This window comes from Garra rufa, chromosome 7, assembly GCF_049309525.1.
Source record: "Garra rufa chromosome 7, GarRuf1.0, whole genome shotgun sequence".
Classification (NCBI taxonomy): domain Eukaryota; kingdom Metazoa; phylum Chordata; class Actinopteri; order Cypriniformes; family Cyprinidae; genus Garra; species Garra rufa.
Window position 1 is genome coordinate 5,130,920 of NC_133367.1, and position 17,512 is coordinate 5,148,431.

The following is a 17,512-nucleotide window of genomic DNA, read 5'->3' on the forward strand; positions in this document are numbered from 1 at the left end:
AATAATAACATATTTCTTTCTACTACCCCATCCCATTCTCTCCTCTCCTACACACGTTCCTGTATCTGGTGAAGATGCCTTCCCTTTGTTACACTATTCCATGACTTTTGTCATAACTTTCTGACTTCAGCTGAGATTAATTTCTTAAATTCAGTTTTGATAATCGCTGTAAAAATTTCACTATGATTGGTAAATTAGTTACTGATGCAGACAGAGAGTCAGGTGTGCAGTGGAAATTGTTTATTAAGCATTTAAAAGCTTTATGGAAAAACATTTAACATTTCATTTTAGATGCTTTAAGATGTAAGTAAAAGTATGAAATTATTCACTTGAGCTGTAAGAAAATTCAACATACAACAAAAATGAAGAACACAAGTTTGATACTTGAAGCAACTCTAGTAAAAGTCTTCTCACACTCAAAGCACATATAATCTCTCACACCAGTGTGTATCTTCTGATGAACTTTTAAAGTCTGCAGATGTGAAAAACTCTTTCCACATACAGAACGTGAATGTGGTTTCTCCTTTGTATGAACTTTCAGGTGATCCTTCAGGCTTGAAGCCCACATTGATCACATTCATGCAGTTTCTCTCCAGTGTGGATGTTCATGTGTGTCTTAAGGTTTGATGATTGTGTGAAACTCTTCCTGCACTGACCACATGTGAAGGGTTTCTCTCCAGTGTGGATCCTCATGTGAACATCAAGACTCTTCTTGCTCATCAAACTCTTTCCACACTGAGTGCAGGTGAAACCTTTCTTGTCTCTTCTTTTCAGTAAAGAAATACTTTCAGTCTGTAAGGAAGTTTTTTCTCCAGTTTTGACATGAAGTTGTTTCTCCTCCATTAGACCTGAAATTGAAGTTAAAAAGGTTACAATATAAATAAATCATGTGAAGTGAAAGCAGACAATGGCTACACCAAATTATGATCATGTTGACACATTTGTACAAAATAAGGTACAATGATCTACATAAAAAATCCAATTCTTGATCAACTCCACAATTAAAATATTATAACATAATATTAGCATTCTTATATAATGTAATTTTTTTTTTTCAAAAGAACAATAAAAAATAAAAATAAATAATTAGAAAGATAGAAAGTCCCCCATATTATTTTTTTGGACTTTTCTCCCTTAATTTTAAAACTCTTAAAGTGTTTTTCTACTAAGTCTGATAGATTTAATAGATATTTAGTCTCATTGATGAAGGATCAAGAATAATCACCAACCTGTTTGTTCTTCAGTGTGTTTCATTCTGCAGGGTTCAGGATCTCTCATGTTCTCACTGTCCTTCAATAAACTCTCTCTCTGCAGATTTCAGTTCTTCCTGATGCTTTGATGCTGGTCTTCACTTGTGAGCTGATGGGAATATTCCAGCATTTATTGATGAACTTCAGTGAGAGGAGCTTCACTGAAGATGTAATTGTTGTGGGAGGAGCTTCACTAAAGGAGGATCAGATCTGCCAGTATGTAAAATTTTTGGACATCTGTAAAGCCAAGGGGATAAAGTTCACTGAGGACTTATCCAAGGGAGATCGAGTTGCATAATTTTTCCTTGACGGAGAGATGTAAGTGGGATGTTCTGTCATGTTTTGCTGTTGAGCGGGATTTCGTTACAGTGCTCTGTTTAGGGCAGACGTTGTTCACGTGTTCTATAGACATTTTTACTTTACTTATTTGATCATTTATTACAATACGTTATTTTATTTAGTTTAGTAAGTCGATGTTCTCGGTGAAGACATCTTTATCATTTATTTCTTTAAACGCAAGGGGTCTCCGTAAACAGTGGCGGCTCCTGACAAATATCTCTGGGGGGGGGGGGGATGGAAACTGTTCCGATGATGGTAAAGATAACCGCTTTAATGGGTAAAATTATGATAAAATTCAGATAGCCAACTTTACAGCATTACATTACATTGTTTGATTTGGTTTCCCTGTTCCTAGATGGCAACATCAGGCATGAATTGTACAAACTGTACAGTATTTTGAATAGCTATATTAAATTTATCGCAATGGTCTCAAATACACTGAAACATTTCCACCATGGCCATCAAGAGACACATTGTCATCAACTAGTTTGCCCTCTAAGATTAAAAAAAAAAACAATACTGCTTTACAATTAAAGACTTTTTATTTCTCATATTAAAACTGTAATTAATCAAATCTTTTCAAACATATTCAGTATAAACTTGGCTGCCAATATGCAATCAATACAACTATTTAAAATTCAACATTTGAAGAATACAACATATAACATACAAGGCCGTTAACAGGGTTTGAAAATTAGCGAGGTCCGAAGTAAGGTGTTAAGAATTGTGCTATAATAACACCCACAAATGCACTACATATAGCCTAAACTTCAAAATAGACAGACATGTAGATGATTGTGAAAGATTTTTTATTCAGTATAATGTTTTACATGGAAAGTTCGTTTTTTTTTTTAGCTGAGGGAATTTTTATTTTATAACAAGTTATAAAAATAAAGTTAGAATAATGACACTGACATAAAACTAACGTTCAACTTTCCACTTTATAAACGTCCCAAAGTGTCACACTAAATTGGCCAAACGAGTTAAAAAAACATGTATAATAGGTGGATCTGGCAACAAACGGAGGCTGCTGCACCCGCGCTCTCACTCAACGCGTTCTCAAGCCCCGTTCACAGCGCTAGCTTCTCGCAGCAACATGAATTGCAAACACTTGTGATATGAGGTGGTTTGCTAAATAATCATTCAAAGAGCTTGACATTTTATTTTGGAATATAAAAAATGACCGGTGACCTCATAGCTGGCTACGACCGTGATGACATAAACAGTGCACCATTTAATAACACACATCACTTGTATTGAAAATTTGCTCGCCTCTCTTTTAAGCAGGCAAAGTGATCAATTACCCTCTCATTAAAATCAGGCATGTTCCTGACAAGTTCCCTCTCTATTGAAAGCATGGCCAATGCATTCAGACATCTCGCTAGTCGCTACGCGTGCGTGCTGTACATCTTCGAGCACGCATCAGTGCGTACTACGAAATCACGTTGGGGCGAGCCCTCCCGGTGCCCATTGAAATGCATTGTAGGGTTCAAAATTTGAAAAAACAAATCTCACAATAGAACTCTATGAGACCGGCTGGGGCGATTTTCAATCTGACTGAGATCGCCCCAAGGGGGCGGGGTTTTAGGTTGGAAAGTGACATTCAGGCTGTTGTTTGTACAGTAATATGCAGACTAGGACCAGCAAAATAAGACTCGTTTTCACCTCTTTTTTTTTTGTGTGGCTCAAGGAGGGCGATGCACTATCGCCCACCATGAGCCAGCCGCCCCTGTCCGTAACTCTGTTTTTACAAAATAGAAAAAAGGCTTTTCTTTTGACAAAGGTGCACACTGTGTATTATTACAAGAAACGCATTCTAAGCCTGATGATGTTAAATTCTGGACAAGCCAATGGGGTGACAAAGTAGTTTTCAGCCATGCCTCTACACAGTCAGCAGGGGTTGCTATTTTATTTAATAACCTCCCTGGCAAATACTAAAGTCAAAGATTGACTCGAACGGTCATTGGATTTCAGTTGTCTTAAACATTGATGATGTTTTGTTTATTCTATTTAATGTGTATGGCTACAACAGTATTTAGCTTAACAACAAATTATTAGCTGAAATCTCTAAACTTTTATTTGAATTGAAACTTCTGTACCCAACTGACAATGTTATTATGGGAGGAGATTTCAATATGGTTATTGGTGAGACATTAGATCGTTGCCCACCTAAAATTAGTGATTCGCACCCGAACCTTCATTTTCTAAACTTCTGTACAGATAATAATGTGATGGATGTTTGGAGGGCTGGGAATCCAAATCTAAGGCAATTCTCTTGGTTCAAACCAAATGGGATTTACAAATCTAGGATTGATTATTGGTTAACTTCCCCTGGTTTAACTGAATTTGTCAAAGACATCTCAATTTCCTCAGCACCCTTAACCGATCATTGCTGTATTTCTTTATCTTTCTGCTCGAATAAAAGAGAATCGCGAAACAAGGGTTACTGGAAATTTTACTCTAATTTGTTAAAGCATAGTGAGTTTTGTTCGCAAATTAGATCAATGATAAATAGAGCAAAATTAGATGAAGAACACATTTCATTTACAAGTAAATGGGAGTACTTAAAACACAAATTTCGGGAATTTTCTATACATTTCAGCAAAAATTTGAGTAAAGCTAGAGCGCATTTGGAGGAAGAATTATCTAAATAAAATACTAGATAAGAATAATTTACCTCTCTTTTCCAATTTTCCCGAAAGTAAAAGAACTTCAATTTAAATTAATAAATGATATATATCCATCAAAAGAATTCCTTAGGTCAATATTTAATATTGAAGAAAATTCTTGTCAATTTTGGTCTCATTTAGAAAACAGAATGTCCTGTGTCCATATCCAGATTAACCTTCTAAATTATAAACAAATTAAGTTTGGAGTGCTTAAAAAAGATTGTACACAACACTTTCTGGTTAACAACCTTCTTTGTTGTGGTAAAAATTTTTATTCACAAATGCAGGTTTCTGAAAACTGCCCCTTTTTTCCTTCATTTCATAAACGATCTTAGAATTATCACTTCATCTCTGTGTACCCTTTCAAGCAATAAGGCTATTATTACACTAGCTAATTTCTTCTCTGAGTTTAGTGATTTATAATTTTTTATAACCCCTTTGCAAAGTAGTGTAAATGTTTTTTTTTATTATATAATTTATTTATTTTAATTATTTATTTTATTGTAATATTCTTTTATCTTGATTTTGTAACTCAAATTTGGTTACTACTATGTATATACTTTACAGTTATGTCTGCCTTCTGTACTTGCAATTGTTTATTTTGAAATTTATATTTTGGTTAATTTAAAGCCTGTTAGATTTGTAAATTTGTTTATTTTCAATAAAAAAATGGTTTATTAAGCATTTAGAACATTTAATTTTGGAAAAACATTTAACATTTAATTTTAGATGCATTTAGAGGTAAGTAAAAGTATGAAATTATTCATTCGAGCTGAAAGAAAATTCAACAGACAACAAAAATGAAAAACACAAGTTTGATACTTGAAGCAAACGTAAAGTAAAAGTGGAAGTCTTTGACTAACAAACTTGTGATCAATTATAATATAAATATATAAATGATAAAGCAAAACTGTAAAAAAAAAAAAAAAAAATTCTTTGAGTTGATTTCAATCTCAGATGAAACTGCTGCTCCTGAAGATGAAATTTATTCTCTATAAAAACTTGAGATGGTGTTTCTTTGTCCTATCACTCACTCTGGCAGTTTAGGACATATTTTATTACTCAGTGTCATATTATGTCATGTTTGGCGAGGTTGAAACATCAGACTTAGAAAGTGCTGGATCTATGATCTACTTATGGTGTACATTTCTTATATGCCTAGATAAATGTGATGAACGACTGAAACTCTTCCCACATTCAGTGCAGTGATACGGTTTCTCTCCAGTGTGGATCCTCTCATGTCTTTTCAGGTGTCCTGAGTGATTGAATCTCTTGTCGCAGTGTGAACACTTGTAAGGTTTCTCTCCAGTGTGGATCCTCTGGTGGGATTTCAGTTGTTCAGCTGTAACAAAAGTCTTCTCACACTCAAAGCACATGTGATCTTTCACACCTGCATGTCTCTTCTGATGAACTTTTAAAGTCTGCAGATGTGAAAAAGTCTTTCCACATAAAGAACAAGAATGTGGTTTCTCCTCTGAATGAACTTTCAGGTGCTCCTTCAGGTTTGAAGCCCACACAAAGGTTTTGCCACATTTATCACATTCATGCAGTTTCTCTCCAGTGTGGATGTTCATGTGTGATTTAAGGGTTCCTCCTTGTGTGAAACTCTTCCCGCACTGATCACATGTGAAGGGTTTCTCTCCAGTGTGGATCCTCATGTGAATGTTGAGACCCTTCTTGCTCATCAAACTCTTTCCACACTGAGTGCAGGTGAAACCTTTCTTGTCTCTTCTTTTCAGTAAAGAAATACTTTCAGTCTGTGGGCGAGTTTTTTCTCCAGTTTTGACATGAAGTTGTTTCTCCTCCATTAGATCTGAAATTAAAGTTAAAAAAGGTTACAATATAAATAAATCGTGTGAAGTGAAAGCAGACAATGGCTACACCAAATGATGATCATGTTGACACATTTTTACAAAATAAGGTACAATGATCTACATTAAAAGATATAGTCACATCCAAAGTTTATGTAGTGAGAATTATCCAATGCTTGATCAACTCCACCATTAAAATATTACATAAAAAACATAATATTAGCATTAACATACTGTACTAAAAGCTTATTATGTAACTAATAACTATTTTAATTGAATTAACTGGCCAATATTATCAATACTATTTCCCCAATTTTCACAAGAACAACAACAATAATAATAAAAGAAACATTTTTACTCTGAAGATAGAAAGTCCCCCCATATTATTTATTGGACTTTTTCTCCATCATTTTTTTAAACTATTAAAGTATTTTTCTACTAAATCTGATAGTTTTAATAGATCTTCAGCCTCACTGATGAAGGATCAAGAATAAAAAACACCAACCTGTTTGTTCTTCAGTGTGTTTCATTCTGCAGGGTTCAGGATCTCTCATGTTCTCACTGTCCTTCAATAAACTCTGTCTCTGCAGATTTCACTTTGTCCTGATGCTTTGATGCTGGTCTTCACTTGTAGACTGATGGGAATATTCCAGCATTTATTGATGAACTGCAGTGGGAGGAGCTTCACTGAAGGAGGAGCAGATCTGCCAAAATTAAAGATAAATCAGTTATTACAAACTATTTGTTTAATATTTCACACGTTTTAAATATTAATGTTCACCCATCTATCCATCTAGTGAAATAACTTATTTAACCACAAAGCTTTAATACTAATTCACAACTTATATCTCTTTTTATTTTCATTCACACATTTAGATTTAAACATTTATATGACCTCTTATTAATTTATATGCAGCACAAACAATAAATATAGGGAAACCCCCATACAATTACTAAATATAAACATTGTAAAAAAAGAAAATTGTAAAAGAAATAATAAACATAGAAACATGATTTTACAATTTTGCAAGGTACAAACAAGCTGTCAATGAAGTTTAATTGAACAATTTGTTTTTGTATGTTTTAGTTTTAACAGTTTATCACAGATTCAGTAAATAAATGCTGTTATCTATATATTTTAATGTCATTTGATTGTCTCATTTGCTTAAGTCTGCTGACAGCAATAAAAAGAGGTTAATGTGGCAATTTACAGATCTGAAGTCATCAGCATAACGAATGAGGTGAAAACAGGATCTATTAACATGAAAGAGGACTTTCAGCGTTAATGATAATATCTGATAATATCTGATGAGCCTCAACTATAAACACTTATTAAGAAAGCCATTAGGATCAGCAAAAAAATAAAAATAAATTAAATCCACAAATTAAAAAGAAGAGAAAAAAAACTCGTAAATCTTGTGGAAAAATATAAAAAGCCTTTTTTCACATGGCTTTACAATTAAAAATAGCAAACGTGCACCGACACATTGAGGCTAAGTTTTGGTGTTTTAGAGGCTGATAAACAGAAACAGCACATCTCCCAGAAGAACAGGGCAACTAGAGCCAAATCTCTCTGTTTATTTCACAAACAATGCAGTTATCTAAAATGGTAAGATTTAGAAAATATATTGATGTTTAATCATCTTAAAGGTTGAGTGTAAAATGTATAAAAAGAGTTGCTAATGATTTTTCAGACATGATTTTCACTTTTAAAAAAGTTTTTTTTTTACAGCATTATGTGAAGACAAAATCTCAAACCACTCACTGACTGCATTTATCAAGCACAATTCAACACTTTTACAGTAATTTTTGATAAATACTTTTCAGTTGCTTAAATAAATATAATAATTATGCAACCCTGTTACTCATTCTGAAAGCTAAGACCTCATTAAATAGAAATGTGAATTAGTGTATATAAATGTAACATTTTAAAAAAAGGTGGCCATTATATTTATTGGTTTAACTTATTCCACAGCTCTTATGATTTCTGATGAACTTTTTACAGCCATTATGTTCTTCAGCATCAATAAAGAGGAATCAAGAATAAACACCAACCTGTTTGTTCTTCAGTTTTTTTTTTTTTTTTTTTGAGTTCTGGAAATCTCAGCTTCTGCCAGTACAAAGAAGATATCAAGACTAAATATTGGCATAGACGTCATAATTCAATGCAAATGTAAATTTATTTGTGATAGTTATGAAGTATATGTACTATGTTCTTAAGGAGAAAAAAACATCTCTTCTGGCAAATTGTAACAGATAACCTTTCACTTAAGTTATACTATAAAAATAAGAGTTAGAATTTGACAACAAACGGAGCATTGCTGGTTATTTTCAAATATCCTAATCTACATTAACAAACCCACATGTATAAACTGAAAACCTGAAAAAGACGTTAAAAACTATTGACTTATTTATGTTAATTGTTAAATAACATCAATCAAACACTACTTAGTTTTTAGTACAGTTTTTAAAAAAAATGTCAAGTCGTAGCTAATGATATTAATTGTGGAAAACTCAATGATTTAAATTTGGCAAAATTATTCAAATGTACAATAAATAATTGGTGTTTGATAGCAAACGAACTAGCGATAAACACTGAATTACTTAACTGAGACAAATGTAACGTTACCGTTACTGACTTACTAACATCTGGTTTTCAAGTTTGATAGGATTTTGATTACATGAGGGATAAGGTCATTTCAGTAATTTATAACTTTTAACATACCTTCTGCTGTTTTCCGTGGTGTAGTAAAAAGACTTTTGAAAAAGCGTCTCCAGCGATCTGTCACGTTACTTTTGAAAACAATAGATGTGCGTTTTGAATTGGAGAAGTTTTATTTATCCACCATAGAGGATACCATTAAAATTATAGATAAAAAAACATAATTCAAATAATCATTGTGAAGTAGCAAGTAACGGTTAATTAAGCTGATTCACGCATAAACTGAAAGCAAAGATCGAGATCCAGATCGTTCAAATAAAGATCGCGACGCATCGGGAAATAATTATTTCTGTAACACTATAAAAGACACACCAGTCGCTCCTTTCTGAAGCGTTCAGAGCTCAGGTAAAAGTTGCGTTCAGCGACTCACTCTTCTTTAAATTTTCTGAGAAAGAAATGCTGGTGAGTCTGTGCCATCTATTGGACTGGAGCTGTAGCGACTGCAGAGATAATGCGGCTCAATTTGCAAGAGATACACTACCCCCCAGTTTCATAGACAAGGCTTAAACCTAGTCCCAGACTAAAATGCATGTCTGGGCTGTTTAAACTTAAAGAAACTTGCACTGACTGACCTTAAAATATGTCAGATTTTTTGTTTTGTCTCAAGATGCACACCAGTAATGTTTTACCAAAGGAATATTTCTAAAAAATAATTAAGGCCCGATTTCACAGACAGGGGCTTAGACCAAGCCAGGATTAGGCCATAGATCAATTAGGACATAAGTAATTTTTATAAACATGCTTAGAAAAAAAAAAACATTACTGGTGTGCATCTTAAAACAAAGAAAGGCACTGATATATTTTTAAGATCAGTCAGTGCAATTTTATTTCAGTTGAAACAGCTCAGACTCACATTTTAGTCTAGGACTAGGCTTAAGCCCTGTCTATAAGAAAGCCGCATTAGAAATAAATGTATTATTATTACTATTATTTAGTTTTGTGTTTTTATTAAACATAGTTTACCACAGGCTAATGAAATAAATGCTGTTAGGACATGTGTCTTGTAGATATCATAATAGTGACTGTGTTTAGGTCTGACTATAAGAATGAAATAAACTTTAACTGGCAGTTAACAGAAGATCAGCACCATAGATGAGGTGAAAACAGGAGCTATTATCATGAAACAGAGGATTTTCAGCAGCTCTGGATAATATTGATGAGCCTCAGACTATAAACACTCATTAAACAAGCCATTCAGGATCAGCAGCAGATCATCTCACTTTATTCTGAGTGTTTGCTGGTAGAAACTGATTGTTTGAGTCAGAATATATGATGAAAGCCTATTAATGTGCTCTATTTCTCAAATGATACAGAAAAAATACCACAAATATAAAAGATACTGACAACTATCTTTATCAGAGATTATGTATTGTCCATATTAATCTGAATATACTTCGTTTTTCTAATAACTACATTCCTAACAACAAAATAGTTCCCTCTTACCTTCAAAAGCCTTCTTTAGAGACCTTTAAGTGTTAGTAGCTGCACAAATAGCACTGAGAGGATAAAAACAATTCAGATCCCGTGAAAAATTTCGATTAAATTAAAGGTATAAAGTGTATTTTACAATAAATATCGTAAACTGCTCGCCTCAGAAAATGCCACTAAAGCGCACGCGAGTGATGACGTCATTACCGCGAGGCGGGCGAAACCAACGGTGGATCATCAAAAACGCGCCAAAGTAGATTTAAAATGGCAAAATATATACAAAACAACGTATCAAACTAAATATTGGTAAATCAGTTTCTGATGCAGACAGACTGAGAGTCAGGTGTGCAGTGAAAATATTTTATTAAGCATTTAAAACATTTAATTATGGAAAAGCATTTACCATCTCATTTTTCTTTTTATGACCTTAAATTTCATACAACTAAACTGAGGAGTTTTTAAGGACCTGCAGGAGCCCTCACCTTTAATTTTGTTAAAAAGACAAACAGATGTAAAGGGTTACCAATAGCATTGATTTAAAAAAAAAAAAAAAACTCCCCCCAAAAAAGGCCACTTCGGAGTGTAATTACAAAAAGGGCATTGAGCCCTACCTGTGCATGTGCGTGATCAGATGCAATCCTACATGACAGCACATCTTATCTATCTATATGCATTTTGTAAAACAGACTAAGTGGAAGAATAACTACTTGTTTAAAAAACAACAGTAAAGATGAAACGAAAACAAATCAGCCTCTTTTTCAGCTTAAAGGACATTTTGAAACCTGTAAAAACAATATACATTTGCATTTGAAGAACATTTTGAAATAAACTGGAGATAAATTATAAATGATAAAGCATTTTTTACAAAAATGTAAAAAAAAAAAAAAAGTATATAAAAACTTTAGATATGTGACCCTGGACCACAAAACCAGTCTTAAGCACGGGTATATTTGTAGCAATAGCCAAAAATACATTGTATGGGTCAAAATTATCGACTTTTCTTTTTGTGCCAAAAATCATTCGCATATTAAGTAAAGATCATGTTCCATTAAGATATTTTGTACATTTTCTACTATAAATATATAAAAACTTGATTTTTGATTAGTAATATGCATTGCTAAGAACTTAATTTGGAGATTTTTAAGGCGATTTTCTCAATATTTAGATTTTTTTTCACCCTCAGATTCCAGGTTTTCAAATAGTTGTATCTCAGACAAACATTGTCCTATTTTAACAAACAATATATCAATGGAAAGCTTATTTACAAAGCTTTCAGATGACGCAAGAATCTCAATTTCGACAAGTTTACACTTATGACTGGTTTTGTGGTCCAGGGTCACATATTGTTCTGTGAGTTGATTTGAATCTCAGATGAAACTGCTGCTCCTGAAGATGAAATTTATACTTTATAAAAACTTGAGATGATGTTTCTTTGTCCTGTCACTCACTCTGGCAGTTTAGGACAGATTTTATTACTCTGTGTTGTATAATGCCATGCTTGGTAAGGTTGAAACATTAGACTTAGAAAGTGCTGGATCTATGATCTACTTATGGTGTATGTTTCTTATGTGCCCACGGAAAGCGGATGAATGACGGAAACTCTTCCCACATTCAGTGCAGTGATACGGTTTCTCTCCAGTGTGGATCCTCTCATGTGTTTTCATGGTTTCTAACCGACTGAATCTCTTGCCGCAGTGTGAACACTTGTAAGGTTTCTCTCCAGTGTGGATCTTCTCATGTGATTTCAGGTGTCCTGACCAACTGAATCTCTTGTCACAGTGTATGAGGGGCCGTATAGGCCATAATTATTGAAAACCTCTTACAAACACGAGTGAAAACATTGATAATAGTGGAATTGAAGTGTAATACTTGAAGCAAATATATAAAGGTGGAATCGAATGAGACAGGATCAAATAAAAAATAAATCAGCTTTAGAACAAGAACATATCGAACTTTTCTTCAGAAAAGTTATTATTAGTAGTGTTATTGTTAGAATGCCAGTATATCTTATATCTGCATTTCCTGAAATACATCATAGTGGAAGAATAACTATAGTTGCTTTAAAAACGGCAGTAAGGATCAAATAAAAAAATAAATCAGCTTTAGAACAAGAATATTCAGTAACCTACAGGTGATGCATAGGCATTATGAGACAGTTAAACACAAAATTAAAAACTTTAAATATTATTATTTGGATCTGAATCTCACAGATAAAACTGCTGGTCTTGAAGAAAAGGAGAACTTTTTTAGGGTTTCAGACTGAAGAATCTCTTTTCGCAGTGTGAACACTTGTAAGGTTTCTCTCCAGTGTGGATCCTCTGGTGCCGTTTCAGTTGTTCAGCTGTAACAAAAGTCTTCTCACACTCAAAGCACATGTGATCTCTCACACCAGTGTGTCTCTTTTGATGATCTTTTAAAGTCTGCAGATGTGAAAAACTCTTTCCGCATAAAGAACATGAATGTGGTTTCTCTTTTGAATGAACTTTCAGGTGATTCTTCAGGCACAAAGCCCACAAAAATGTTTTGCCACTGTCATGTACTAGAATTACGTGTGTGTCTTTAAGACGGAAAAGTACTAGGCATGATGGGAAGTTGTTGTTGTTGGCGATTTCATGCAGAGAAGTAAAGCAGGAGTTGGTAAAATGTTAACCAGCGTGTGACTGATTTAATTCAATAGAATGTGCTTCATCTGACAAGAGATTTGATAACATGAAGATATAGATACATAACATTGGCGACGAGGACGCAGCCCGCAGGGTGAGAGCACTGACTGCATGCAATGGAAAAGTCAAGTATTCCTACATTTGAGTGCTACAAAGATCCCGTGACTCTTGGGCCAAGATGGACAAGGTGGCTGACATCATTTGAACTTTATGCAGATGGAAAAGATGTCACATCTCACATCTCAGATGATGTAACTGTGCATGCGCCTGACCACAAAACACACAGTCAATGCCTGCATGCCGTCATGAAGCGTCTAAGCGCATGTGGTCTAACTTTGAATCCCGCAAAATGTCAGTTTTGCATGAATTGTTTAAACTTCATGGGTATTCTGCTCACACAGAAAGGGATTGGGCCCACTGAAGAAAGAGTCAGAGATGTGGTGGAAGCACGAGAACCACCAAACGCCTCTGAAGTTAGAAGTTTTCTTGGACTTGTCAGTTACAGTAGCAGATTTATTCCACAATTTGCAACCTTGGCAGAGCCATTGAGACGTCTTACCAGAAAGGAAACAGAATTTGTCTTTGGACCTGAACAAAAAGGGGCATAAATTGAATAGCAATGTGTATAAAATGTAAGAGAGATCAAGTAAATGTTCAAAGTAATATGGACATTTCTCATTATAGACTTGCTTTTGACACATTTAAGTGCTGCACTTGACAATCACATTATGATTACATTTGTAGCCTTTATACTGAAGAGTCAGACAGACTCATCTGAGCTTCTTCCCCCTCTGTTTCACCTTTAAATAAAACAAAACAATTTGCTTGAACGCTAAAGCAACATTAATTATGCAATTCCACTTGTTTCTAAAACATAAGCTGCATTACTTTATTGAAAAGACTGAGACTTTACACATTTGCACTATAACATTGATTTCTTTCTCCTCATAGACACAGTATTGAAGCCCTTCTGAGGATCCTCACCTGATGTTTCCTGCTCCTCTCATCATGATTTCAAACTATGACATACAGCATTTATCATCTTTTGGTGATTGAAGTCGCTCAGGGACTCTTGTCAATGGATCTCCATCTACACTGTAAACACTGTAAAATGTGGAACAGAAGAGAGAAAGAGAAAACAAAAATCAGTGAAAAAGTTACATTTGCATGATCTTGCATAGGTATTTCTAAAACAATATTGTGTTTTAAATCCATTGAACATGCTAATGAATGTACACATACATAATAAACAACAAGGAACAAATAAAAGTGTGATTTTGCCTTAAAACAAACAAACAAAACACTTTCAGTGAAATGTTCCACTAGTTAAAGCCGTTTTCTCTCTAGTTTCAACATTTGTATTGGTCTCAGTAAATAAGTGAAAATAAAGTAAGTGTGAAGTAATGTGACGTGTTGCTTGTCAAAGTCAAAACACAGTCTGCAAACACAGTCACAAAGTAAAAACTACAATCCGGCCAAATCTAAAATGATTCACTATTACTGATGTAATTAATAATGCAGGTATTGTGTGAAACATTTTGATCAACTCTACATTTAATTCTGACACCAACCTTTTGGCGCAATAAAGCTTGATGACTGAATTTGATCAACTCTTTTCACAAATATTTGTCCACATATCAGAGGTAATTGAAGATGTCTTTAATATCACAAAGTGAAGTTTACTCACCTCAGTTCACAGTTTGAGTCTCGTAGCACATCAATGAGCCGCTGCTTTGAGTCTCCAATCTTATTATTACTCAGATCAAGCTCTTTTAGAAACTGCAGTGCTTTTGTGTTTGTCAAAGACTGAGTTAAAGCAGAAACATTTGTAATGCCACAGTCATAAAGACTAGAAAGAGACAAAGAGAAGAAGAGAGATCACCAACAAATCATTAATGTTTAGAATTTACACTCAGACTCATCATGAGATACTGAGTATAAAGTGTTTTAGTTTAATCTGTTAAAGTAGCTAAGCGTTTTGATTCTTGTATGTGAATGTTACTGACCTCAATCTCTCCAGTTTACAGTGTGAATCCTTCAGTACGTCACATATGTGATTCACTCCTGTGTTTGTGATTTGATTCCAGCTCAGGTTCAGTTCTCTCAGGTGTGATGGGTTTGATTTCAGAGCTGAAGTCAGGATGAGACACTGTTTCTCTGTAATACTGCAATAAAACAGACTGAAGACAGAAAGAGAAAGAACAATAAACTGAAACTTAATGATATGAAACAAACCAAGACAGGAGTATTTGTGGATATGAGGGAAAAAACCAAGTCTGTATTTGTCCTCACTCAACAGATGCATTTTATTAATGTAGATTAATATATAGGATTATTTTAAGTTATTTTAGAGTGCATCTCTAAATACACATTTTGAATCAAAGATTTAAGGAAAAGTACCATTAGTGTAGTATAAATATAACAAAGTGAGAGTCATCTACAGTCGTGTATTACACTTGTTTTTATTCTTTCACTGCTGTCTTTTTTCAAATCAAGATTTTTCATATTTCAGCAAGTTTAGTCTCTTTCTACTAATAGACATACAAACCATTTACCTAATAGTATTGCTGAATCTCTCTTCAGATGGAAAAAACAAGATGCAGCACTATGAAATGATGTGACTTGCATCTATTGTCTTAATCTAAACGGTAAACTTTAATCCGACTGTAACTGCTGTACAATATAAAGATACTAACTCTAGTTTCTCCAGCTTGAATTGTGGGTTCATCAGTAGATCACTGAGGTTTTTCACTCCAGAGTCTCCTAGATTATTCCCGCTCAGGTTCAGTTCTCTCAGGTGTGATGGGTTTGATTTCAGAGCTGAAGTCAGGATGAGACACTGTTTCTCTGTAATACTGCAATAAAACAGACTGAAGACAGACAGAGAAAAGACAATGAATTAGATCTATGATGATCATCTTATTGAAGAGCTACAGTAGCTGTAGATCATTGTGATTAATGATCTGGATAAAAATGCAACTTAATTTGTTGATTCTAACATGCTGCAGTGTAAAAGTGTCTGCTCTTTAAGAACATAAGGCCCTTCTTCACTCTCTCATTGTGTGTTTGCTGTGAACACAGGAGTTATGTTGATGTGAGTGTTGTGTTTGTGACATGAGCTCTGTTCATAAAAGTATCATCAGTTTCATATGTGATGGGTTACTGTCTTACATTATGAAACATACAACTTTATTTCATAACGTATTTTTTTAAATATTTATGTATATTGTAGCAGCAAATGCAAGTCTTATATTTCTGTAGATCAACAGGGCAGACATCAAGTTTTCCAGCCATTTAAAGTTTTATTTTGACGTGACACAAAGCAGTGATATCTAATGCCATAATTTTCTTCATTCAGGCCGACAGCTCACACAAAAACAAGAGGCGAGATTTATTATTGCACAAACCAATCATAACTGATCACATCCAATTATAGCACAATGTAGGCATTGCCTTCTCTCATGTGACTTTCCCCCATTCATTTTTAACTACCCCCCACTAAAAACCCACAGCATACTATTGGGTTTCTGTTAAAAGTCAATGGGCTAAAGGGAGGCAAACCTCTGCTGTAACTTTACCTGCGGCTGTCACTGTTGGACAGTGTTACTTTATAAAAACAAAAGATTTGTATACTTTAAATATCATATTTATTTGTGTAATATTGATTATTTTCTCATCCAATTTTTGAGCAGACACTGCCTACTCTGAGTAAACACCCTTGATCAGTACATTGCTTCAAATACTTTGAAATTATTTACTACTTACACAACTAATTTTAAATGTGCACAACTACAAAAGCCAGAAGACACTGCTACAGTATAAACAATGTAAGTTGGGTCTAGTTGTTTGAAGCTAAACAGTAAACTTTCATCTGACTGTAACTGCTGTACAGTATAATGATACTAACTGTAGTTTCTCCAGCTTGAATTGTGGGTTCATCAGTAGATCACTGAGGTTTTTCACTCCAGAGTCTCCTAGTTTATTCCTGCTCAGGTTCAGTTCCCTCAGGTGTGATGGGTTTGATTTCAGAGCTGAAGTCACAGCAGAACAACCTTCATCTGTCATTTCACAGTAACTTAACCTACATTGGCAGAAAGAAGGAGAGCAGGAAATAAAAAATAAAATAAAATTACATAATTTCATAAAACAGAGGAAAAATATTTTTTATTTTTATTTCAGCACATTACGGATGCTCATTCAAGTTATTTTTTAACGATAACCAAAGCTTGTTTAATAATAATTAATCGTCAAACGACAAGATTGTGAGATTAGAATGAAATGAAATTAGGATGGATAAGTGTCTGTGACAAATTTAAAGATCTGGAAAATCTACCAATTATATATTTATATTTACAAAATAAATTATTTTTCCTGTGATTAGACCCAATATAAAGTAAACTTTACTCTTATCTGTATGACCATCAATGATGTATCTAAGTTGTTTCTGCTGTTATAAGGAAGTAATTGAAGTGATCGCACTGGTGCCTCATGAACACACAGCAGATCAGTTCTAGCATTTCGAACTTGACATTGTAGCCTGTTCATCATCAAAAATAAATTCAGTCAAACACATAAAAAAATTAAAATGACACTTCTTAATTTAAATAATCCATAATACAATCTGTGCTGC

The 17,512-nt window shown here is 34.0% G+C and overlaps 1 protein-coding gene and 1 pseudogene across 1 annotated transcript in view; both read right to left on the reverse strand.

The window, feature by feature from the left end:
* Positions 1 to 346: 346 nt before the first annotated feature.
* LOC141337860 (uncharacterized) lies at positions 347 to 6,060 on the reverse strand (annotated as a pseudogene).
* A 7,632-nt stretch (positions 6,061 to 13,692) lies between these two features.
* Positions 13,693 to 17,512, reverse strand: part of LOC141338674 (NACHT, LRR and PYD domains-containing protein 3-like) — a 49,397-nt gene continuing 45,577 nt past the window's right edge. Inside the window, exons 16-20 of the mRNA XM_073844279.1 lie at positions 16,790 to 16,963; positions 15,579 to 15,752; positions 14,889 to 15,062; positions 14,570 to 14,731; positions 13,693 to 13,977 (exon numbers count right to left, since the gene is read on the reverse strand). Of these exons, the coding sequence (XP_073700380.1) occupies positions 13,902 to 13,977; positions 14,570 to 14,731; positions 14,889 to 15,062; positions 15,579 to 15,752; positions 16,790 to 16,963 (760 nt within the window). The 3' untranslated portion in view covers positions 13,693 to 13,901. The remainder of the gene's footprint in view (positions 13,978 to 14,569; positions 14,732 to 14,888; positions 15,063 to 15,578; positions 15,753 to 16,789; positions 16,964 to 17,512) is intronic.